We start from the raw sequence: 10110 nt of genomic DNA on the forward strand, positions 1-10110 counted from the left end.
TTTTTCACACGTTCACACCCTGACAAGCAGGACGCTTATTCCAATCTTCGGGCTCTTAGAGCTCTATAAAAAAGGAAATGAAAAAAATCTGTTCTCAAACTAAGCATTCGAGGAGAAAAATCCTGACAGTGTTGGGGGATTCTGAATTCAAATTGTTTTGCAAGTATCCTGCTGCATTTAAAAGAATCTGAAGCGAACTATGTAAAATGTTGGACACGGTTTACGGAAGAAGGGTGACTCAAAACCTCGGTCGGCTTTCCGTCACACAGAAAGAACACTTGCAATGCCAACTGTCACAATCATAAAAAACGTATAGGCATCATTTTTAATAACTCTCAACTTTAACAGAATTTTTTCCAATTTCCTGTGTAATAACTGATCCCAGTGGCGTCAGACCGAGGGATTCTACGAAGAATTTGGGATGCAGCTGCTGAAGTCAGGCACCACGAAGTCCCTGGGGGCACGGAGCCAGCCCCTCACCCTCCCGCCCCCGCACCTGGCGAGCGCTGACCCAGAAGTGTGGTTGTTCAGCTCCACCTGCTTTTTCCGTGTCCACTACCACATTCACAACCCAGTCAAATGAAAAAGAACAATTTATGAATCGGTTAACATCCCCAAACAACAAAATACAAGTACATCGTATCAATCGCACCAAAAATGAGAGAGAGGGTCGACCCACCTTCCTGCTGTGAAACCTGCAGTTTCTGCCCGTTACAGAAAGCCCCTCTTCCCTTCCTGGCCGTGTACATCTTGTCCTCCACGCAGCTGTACACAACTCCGAACTCCATCTGCGGACGACAAACAAGTTTCCTTTACCCAAGCTGGCTATTCGTCTCCGTGACATCAATACTTTTTCTAAGAAAACCTGGTATCCTGACGAGTAGTGCTGTCAAATGGCTAAACTGTGAGACCCTTAAAATGCTCATACGGAGATTAACCAGAGGGAGGAGGGCCTCAGATCTGAATCGCTGACTCCCATGCGTCTGCTTCTTAACGTGAGAGCGCCAACCTTGACCCAACCTTGACCTCTGCCTCTCGCCTCAGATGAGGACAGAGCTTTCCCGCTTGCTAAGCTGAGTCCTCCCCGCTGAGTTACGATTCCGACCCTGACCCACTTCTCCGAAAAGCTGCTCCATCCGCTGACCCCTGTTCTCTTGAAAATCGATTCTGGTACCTTCTCCCCGGATTTCTCCCTCCCTTACAAAACCTCCAGAATGTTATCTTCTGCTTTTCCCTCACTGCCAAGGTCTAGTCTACACTGTGCATCTCCCATTCTCTTAATCCAGCGCGACTCGATTTCTGCCGTACGCACGCCTGCTTCGGACACTCCCTGCGAAGAGGGCACAGTGAACTAACTCCCACTGGCCGAGTGGCTTCTCTGAAGAACTGGTGACAGCCGACAGTCCCCAATGCTTCTTCGGTACTCCATCCAGTGCCTCCAGGGTTCTGGGAGGCCCCCCAGCCCTCCTGCCCCGCTCAATGCCCGTCTTGGTGTCATTTTTTTAGGACCTCCTTCTCCGCCTAACCCTTACGAGCTGTGTCCCCCGGCGTTTCTCCATTCTTTCCTTTCTTCCATTCCCCGTTTAGTTTAGCTCGTCAAATTCTCACAGGTTGGTTCTTTCCAGCCCACAAATCAACGAGCACCAGCTTTGTCATCCCGCTAAGAGCCTACTCTGCAGAAACCTCCCCAACGGCGGTCAAACGCTCACCGCCCGGTCCGGCCTCGCTCCCTCCCCAGCCCTCCTCCAGGCTGGACCTTTGATTTGGGCATTTCCTCCGCCATTCTCACTGTGCCACCTTCATTCGGAAGCACCTGCCTGCCCGGAATTAATCCCCACGCTGCCAGAATCACCTGTCCCTCCGCACTCAGACGCCTCTGGTTCTCACTGCGTAAAACGCACATCTACACGTTCTGGCGTGGACAGGCCCCAGCTGCCAGGAAGATCACACTGGCTCACGTCACCGACCCTGCTCCCTCCCGCGCTCCAGCTGTCACTGGCCCGGACGCCCACCTCTCCGTTCCCCGCACACCTGACGCTCTCCAAGCGGTCCTCATTAAGATGCTTTCCTTTCCTTCCTGACCTGGCGAACCCGTGATGTTCTAAGACTCAGCTCACACGACCCAATGCTAAGACCTTTTTCTGGGCAGACTTCGCCACACCCTCTTCGCGGGGCTTTTCCTGTGGTTCCACCACATGTTATTTTCATCCGTTCACGCATCTAACTTTGGCGCTGAACTGGGCGTGGGTTCTGTGGCCGGAGCACACGCGGCCCAGGGCCGAGTGGCCGGTCAGTGCTCACTGAGCTCCTTCCGCCCGTTCTCACCCATCAGCACAGCCCCGTGGCTAAGGCTGCATTTGCATTAATTTGTGTTTTCGTTTTCAGAGATTTCTTACCTGTGTGAGAGCTGCTTAAAGACAGGTTTGTAAGCTGTTCACAAACATCACTCATCGACTGATCAAACAGCCAGACCACAAGGAGACGCAACACCTACAGATTCTGCTCCACTGGGTTCAGACATAGCAAGTCTTTGGGCCTCACACACTCCATTTCCCAGCCATGCCCTGGCCCCTGCCTGGTGTCTCACCGACACCGAATACAGCATTCCCAGTTCAAATCCCGCCTCTTCCGTTAAGCGTTTAAGGCCATGTGTCAACTCCTACTCCATCTGACTCTATTACACATATAATGGGATTAAATACTGAATTGTAGTTCAGTTATTTGGATGTGTTTTTTTCCTTACAACTCTTGCTTCTCAAAAAGCATTAAACTTTCTTCACTGGAAAAAGTATCATGATAATTTTAACTGTCCTGTAGTTTATTTCAAAATAATACAGCTGTGTACATTGAATATACAGACAAACCTAAATTTATTATGGGGAAACACTTACTTCTCACTGTGCCACCTTCATTCGGAAGCACCTGCCTGCCCGGAATTAATCCCCACGCTGCCAGAATCACCTGTCCCTCCGCACTCAGACGCCTCTGGTTCTCACTGCCTAAAATGCACATCTACACGTTCTGGCGTGGACAGGCCCCAGCTGCCAGGAAGATCACACTGGCTCATGTCACCAACCCTGCTCCCTCCCGCGCTCATTTTCAGAGATTTCTTACCTGTGTGAGAGCTGCTTAAAGACAGGTTTGTAAGCTATTCACAAACATCACTCATCGACTGATCAAACAGCCAGACCACAAGGAGACGCAACACCTACAGATTCTGCTCCACTGGGTTCAGACATAGCAAGTCTTTGGGCCTCACACACTCCATTTCCCAGCCATGCCCTGGCCCCTGCCTGGTGTCTCACCGACACCGAATACAGCATTCCCAGTTCAAATCCCGCCTCTTCCGTTAAGCGTTTAAGGTCATGTGTCAACTCCTACTCCATCTGACTCTATTACACATATAATGGGATTAAATACTGAATTGTAGTTCAGTTATTTGGATGTGTTTTTTTCCTTACAACTCTTGCTTCTCAAAAAGCATTAAACTTTCTTCACTGGAAAAAGTATCATGATAATTTTAACTGTCCTGTAGTTTATTTCAAAATAATACAGCTGTGTACATTGAATATAGAGACAAACCTAAATTTATTATGGGGAAACACTTACTTTTTCTAGCAAAATGAGAGCAAGGCATATTACCAACCATAAATCTATGTAACGTACCTTTTTATTTACAACGAAGCCAATCGACACAGCAACAAAAGGAAATCTTTGGAGAAAAAAAAAAACCACAAAAATATAAATTTACCAAGATAAACCTTATTTTCAATAAACATGTACTTTTTATAATATAACTGCTTACAAAATTTTTCATACAAAGTCTTACCTACTCGCCCCCCCCAGAACAGTGCGTACAGTATAGCACGCAACCCCGTGTGTAAACGGTGGGGTGAGGAGTCGTGTACACAGACACACACAGGAAGCTCTAAGGCACGACACCTCTGACTGGCCGCCCAAGAGACTGGTCACAGCGGTCGGCTCCCGAGCCGGGGCCCGGGGCCTGGGGACGGAAGCGGGACGGCCACTCCGCACTGTGTGCCATTTTACATCCTCTCAATGTCGAATGCCACAAAGAAGGAACTTTTTTTTTTTTTTTTCCCCCAAAAATAAAAACAAAATTTAATTGATCATGGTTAAGAAGTTCCGTTTCTTTGGTCATTTCTCCCACAGCCTGGACCTACAGACACAGGTATGAACTGTACAGAATAAAACTTGTCTCAGCTCTAACACCCAGCTTGGAGCTTCACATCCGAAAAGTCAACCGTCAGCCACAGGCGCTGCCATGCAGTTGGGACACAGAGGTTGTAATTTCTGACTCAGATGAGAAGCAAGATGAAGAAAACAGACGAAATGGTTTCCACGTAACTATTCAAAATAAAAACTTTTAAAAACATCTAATAGAGTTTTTACTTTAAGAAAAGCCCACTTTTTATAACCTTCTGTTGCAGTATCTCACAAGCACCCTCCCTCACGAGCATCCTCCCATACGAACATGGCGGCACCGATGGAGACCCCGGCTTCACAGGCTCTACCCGCCCCGGACCAGCAGATATACACAGTGGCGACTCCCAACACGCCACCCACGCGCAATCCCAAACAGAGCTACTCGCTCCGGCTCTCACTGGTGACTCCATCGGGCCTTATTTTAGAGCTAAGACACCGAGTCACACACTCGCCCTGTGCCGGGCACTGTGCTGAGTTCTCTTATAAACGTACTACTCATCGGCTCCCAACAAGTCTGAGGCAGGTACCATTAGCAGATAAGATAAAAACAGCCGAGCCTTAGAAAGACTAAGTAACTGGCCCAAAGTCACAGAGCCTATAAAAAAAAGTACCCGAATTCAAGCCCAGGTCTGTGGATCCTACAACCCACACTCTTTTTAACAGTTTTTCCTCCTGGATTAAAGCCACTCTATAAGGACAACATCCCAACGCCGGCCCCATTAGCTTCCTAACTGCCCTCGAAGCAGCGTGCTGCTGGCTTACGTGCGCATATGACTCCCAAAGCGGGAAGGATGGTGACCAGGCCCTCCGTGGCCCAGGTCGCCTCTTCCATATCTGATGAAAATGCTGCGTAACACATTTCACTCTCCAAAGTACACAATTCTCTGAAGGACACGTGTTCATGACAGAGTACTCTAACGGTCCATTCCGTCGACATACAAGCAGTAATACAACATCACAGTTTTAAAGACTCACCTGTGCACAAAGTTGGTCGTTCCATCGATAGGGTCGATGATCCACGTGGGGTTGTCGGTTAAGACACATTTTTCCCCGGCTGCCACGGACTCCTCACCAATGAAACTAAAGGCGAGAGTGACAAACTCCAGCTCTTGACACTGCTTTCGACAATTTCCAAATCTTAACACCTCCTTCGCTAGAGTCTACTATAAAACACAACTAAAGTCTACACACCACGCTTTCCCTTGGAGAAAGCTTTATTCCCCCAGGGCAAAGTCATGTGAAAAATAAAAGAATCCAAAATTCTCAAATGCAATGCCAAGATCAGTAGAGGCATGTCTAGGGTTGCTAAGTCTTAGGGTAGTTTGCTACGCAGCAATAGATAGCTAAATCAGAGAGCATTAAATAAGGCATCGAGAAGGCAGCTCACCTCCTTGGACCACTGCGTCTGAGGCCTCCCTAAGGCACGCTGTGGACACCCTCAGGTGAACGCCCAAACGGCGTCGGAGCTCAGCGTTCTCGTCTTTCCTTTCCTGCTTCTGTTTTTATATTTTCCCTTTATTCAATATTGAACTGGCCTAATGATAATTATGATGATTTTCACCTCTAAGTTATACACCCTTTCACTGAGAAGAAGTATATTTAGTTGCAGCTTTAAACATTTTTTCTGCTCAATGGCTGAGATGCCACGGATGGCCAATGGCGTGACCGGAAAGTGGAGGGTGACAGAGCTAAAGCTTTAGAATGATGACGTTTCTGCTATGTCTGTGCCTGGGAGACAGCCCTGACTTCGGTGTTTCCTGCAGACCCTCTAACGCTCCCACGTGAAAGTCTGCAGTTCAGAGAGAGAAACGGAACTTCTAGATCGTGCCTCCGGCAGACACCTGTCACGTCAGCTCTGCAGCACCCACACACGCCTGACTACGATGAGCCCGAAGATCCACTGGCTGCTCCCTGACAGCTTGAGCTGGGCAGACAGCCCGGGTCCAGCAAGCAGGGGGTCCTGCCCAGGACGCGGAATCGGGAGCGAAGGCAGCGGCATCGGCGTCAGGGGCCTGGGGACCGCAGCCAGGTCCGCCCTGCCCAGGCCCAGCCCGACTCCGTGTCGGGGCTTCCGAGCTGCCCTGCACCCCACACACAAACCCCTTTTCAGCTCAGTCGGCTCAAGTCCACTTCTGTGTCCAGAATCAAAATTTTTGTCTAAAATATCAACTCCAACCAAGGTTCATTTTATCATTTGAAATTGAAATAAGCAATACCTGTGGGATGGGTACTTTTCCTTTATGAAAGAGATAAGCATTTTTTCAACTTTTTGGTCCGTTGCGGTTACCAAATCAGCTGGAGAACTCTTAATCATAACATTCATTTCATTTTTAAGAGCTTCACGAACCACCTGAAGAGATTTTTTTGGTAAACAAAAGAAAAGCATAAGTAATTTTAAATCAAACTGAAAAATGAAATACAAAAATGGTTTCAAACATTTGGACTGTCTTAAATGATATCCTTAAAAAATTCCTACTATGATGTTTATAAAATAAGCCTGTAGTGGTTATGACCTTTTTTTCAGGGACAAAATCATCTAATTTATATCCTCTTTTAGATTCACAACTGTCATCACAAAAAGTTAACGACATGAAGCTGGAGTATTCACTGTGTTTCAAGTGCTCAGTGAAATGAACGCAGCTGGAGATGCGTTTGATCTGACCAGGCTCCCACAGCTGCCCACGGCCACCACGCAGGGGCCGCCTAGGTCCCCGTCTGTACCTCTCCAGCCTGTCTGGCTAGGGCCACTGCGTAGTCCATGCACTCCTGCCAAGGGTCCGCCATCTTCCGGGCAGATTCAACGCGGCTCAGGATGAGAGGTTCGCAAAGCTCTGAAAGTCTGAATCACAGAGCAGTCAGTCCACAAAGCATCTTGGTCGGCAAAGTACTTTTTCACGAGTCTCACTTGCTTCCTGATTCTAGAGTTCACTTTTTTTTCAAGATTCACTGGTGGACCCGGTAAAAACATTGTTACCTCAATGATTCCCCTTCCATTGCAGAAACATTTTCAGAGCAAAAAATACTCCAAGAATGTCTCCCGAAGTGCCCATATCACATCAGATTAAAACGACAACAACCCTGGTTTGGGGAATGGAGGACACAGAAATATTTTCAAAGACAGGTGCATCTGAAGGGGTTCAGAACAAGTCTCCCCAGAATGTGCCCGTGTGGCACGTGGGCTACTTTGAGCTGAAGGCCGTGTGGCTCAGCAGACTCAGGGACAGCTCTTGCCCCTTCACAGCCTGCTTGTTCTGTTTAGGATGGGGCAGCAGTTGTACCCATAGGCTGGGTATAACTTGTCTTTGCCAGCAATTTACTTAGCACAAGTTCGCTGTATGAATTTCACAAGCCAACAGCATAAGGGATAGTATCTCTTCATAAGCCAAATAAAGAAATGACACACTCCAAACAGATGACAGATTAATGTCATTACTGATCCAGGCCACGGGAAACGAGAGGTATAAAATCCAAATTCAACAGAAATGTACCTTATTATATCAGAAGGTAGAGGCACTTGGGAGTGCTGGAAAGAAAATTCCAGGACTAAAAAATAATAATAATAAAGCAAAAAAGAAACTTCTCTTCCTGAGTTTCAGACAGGGAAAAAAAAAACAAAACAACCTATTTTGGTGTTCCAAACTGTCCAGCTTTCCACTGACTTCTGAAGGGAAGACTAAAATAACTCGCCACTGGCTGGACCATGCTCTAAAATCTGTACCCAGGACAGTGAAGCTTTTTAAGCTGTCAGCCTCAGAAAAATACGCCATTATTTATAAAAACCACCATAACTAGGTCACCTTTATAACTGAGAACAACTGACAGAGCTTCATCTTGAAGATCCAGTGCCCCCATGAAGGTGCTCAGAGCATAGGAAAGGGGAGGCTGGGGGAGGGCAGGGCAGGGCAAAGGGCAGGCACGTTGAGCCGCTTCTGCTGGCCAAGTGCGATGAGAAGCATCTACCCCCAGCCCTGACCTGCTCTTGAGTTTCGGATAAGGTCCTCCTGAGGACGTGACTAAACCAAGGTCTGAAGGACCAGACGACTGCAGGACACCTGATGTGTGAGGAGTAGAAAGGCCTCAGTGTGACAGCTCAGGATCAAGGGGAACGGGGAGGGATGAGGCTGGGGAGGCGGGGCCTCAGAGATAAGATTATGATGTGCGGCCATTGATTGGCGGGTGCAGGGAAGAATGCAGAGTGGGTGGGCGGATCAGTTAGGGGATTTAGGCTTACAACGCAGGGGTCCACAGGACACCTGACGGCTTCGGCTGGCGGACACCTGCGTGGGCTGGGGTGGCGTTGGGGATACAGGTAGAAAAGTCGACAGAATCAAGAGATGTCTGCTTTGGGAGGTAAGTGGGGACACTGAGTAATAGATTGGATAGGGGGATATCAGGGCGAGGAAGAGTTCCCTGATACCCGGACTTCCCACTTTGGCTACTAAATGGATAATGGTGACATCTACTGAAACAGGGAGCAACAGAAAAGAGTCCATTTGGGGATTTAGGTGGGAGTTGGGGAGCTCAAGAGTTTAATTGTGAAACCCAACAAGCATGTCGATTAGGCAGCGGACTGTATGAACCCCGAGTTCAGAGGAGAGGCATGGCCTGCAGCTATAAATGCCAGTCACCTCAGCAGGCAGCCGCTGGGTCCGAGTCTGAACCCCGTGCCTTTGGAGGGCGCATGCAGCTGGGCGCTGCGAGGACGCCTTGGCCTGCAGGAGCCCGGCACACGAGCACAGCTCTGCGGCCCTCAGCGACGTGCTCCTCACTTTCCGGCCGCTGGTGGGCAGGCCCCATCTTCCCAGCCACCTGAGTACGACGTCTCTGGGTGCCAGGGGCCACGCGTCAGTCACCTTCATGCTCCGAAAGACCTGAAGCACTCTCGACTGCTTCTGTCCTGGTCACCGCCTTCCCGGCGTGGAGAGTCATGCCACCTTCCTGTCGCCTGTGCCCAGCAGGGCATCGGGACGCTGCCCCATCCCTCACGCCGTGACGAGGTGACCCTGGGCAGACGCCAGGTCCCCGAGCTTCTTGGGAATCGGTAGGATGAAAAGGGGCCATTACTCTACAGGAGTTGCCGCAGGGCCGCAGTGAGGTCGCGAGGGCGAAACCGCCACGCAACCTGGGGGCCGCGCGTGGGGTCACTCGGCCGCGGTGGCTCAGGACACCACCTCGGGAGCGAAGGCGCCCTGCCCGGGCCAGCGCGGGGTCGCGGGGACACAGGGCTCACCTCGGGCTGGAGGGCGTCCGGCTCCCCGCGCTCCCGGCGGGATCCGCGGCTCGGCTCTTCCGGAGGGAGAAAAGGAAAAGCACCGGACAGGAAGTCCCGCCCTCTCCCCGCCACGGGGCGTGGTCTCTCAGTTCTGCCCGCCCACGGGGCGTGGCTTACTGAAGCCTTGGTCCGCCCATGGGGCGTGGCCTCACCAGATCCCAGTCCACCCATGAGGCGAGGCTCCAGCCCTGGGCCGCCCACTGGGCGTGGCCTCCCGAAGTCCGGGCCCGCCCCACCGCCGGAACCCGGCAGTCCCGGCCTGCGAGGTCTGTCTTCCTCTTACCTACCTGCCTCTTCTGACTTCCCTTCTACCTGCACTTTCTTCTGTGCATTTTTAAAAAATTCCTTTCGTCTTTATTTTGAGCATCGCTTCTTCCATCTTCCGTCCCTTCCCGTTTCCCCATTTCCCTTTCTTTCTCCCTTTCATTTATTCCATGCTACTCTCAACAAAACACGAATTGGAGGTATACCTCCAGTTTTGCCACTTTTATTTGCTAACCCTATAGTAGGTAGTAAACCTATATATGTAAACCACATATCTATTAGTAAACTTATAACAGACCGATGGATAAATGATGGCCAGAACCAACTGCCCCTATGCTCAATAATTA

General features: G+C 49.8%; 1 protein-coding gene across 3 annotated transcripts in view; it reads right to left on the reverse strand.

The window, feature by feature from the left end:
• IMPA1 (inositol monophosphatase 1) overlaps window positions 1-9573 on the reverse strand; it is a 16375-nt gene extending 6802 nt beyond the window's left edge. Inside the window, exons 1-7 of one of the 3 annotated variants that reach the window (XM_025041154.1) lie at window positions 9458-9513; window positions 9081-9254; window positions 6949-7066; window positions 6444-6577; window positions 5203-5307; window positions 3667-3712; window positions 680-788 (exon numbers count right to left, since the gene is read on the reverse strand). In XM_025041154.1, coding sequence (XP_024896922.1) covers window positions 680-788; window positions 3667-3712; window positions 5203-5307; window positions 6444-6577; window positions 6949-7011 — 457 coding nt within the window. In that variant the 5' untranslated portion in view covers window positions 7012-7066; window positions 9081-9254; window positions 9458-9513. Of the gene's footprint in view, window positions 1-679; window positions 789-3666; window positions 3713-5202; window positions 5308-6443; window positions 6578-6948; window positions 7067-9036; window positions 9059-9080; window positions 9255-9457 lie in introns of those variants that run through there. The other 2 variants (XM_006924053.3, XM_015598681.2) reach the window with 2 other exon arrangements.
• Window positions 9574-10110: the final 537 nt, after the last annotated feature.

This window comes from Pteropus alecto, unplaced genomic scaffold (assembly GCF_000325575.1).
Source record: "Pteropus alecto unplaced genomic scaffold, ASM32557v1 scaffold87, whole genome shotgun sequence".
NCBI lineage: Eukaryota > Metazoa > Chordata > Mammalia > Chiroptera > Pteropodidae > Pteropus > Pteropus alecto.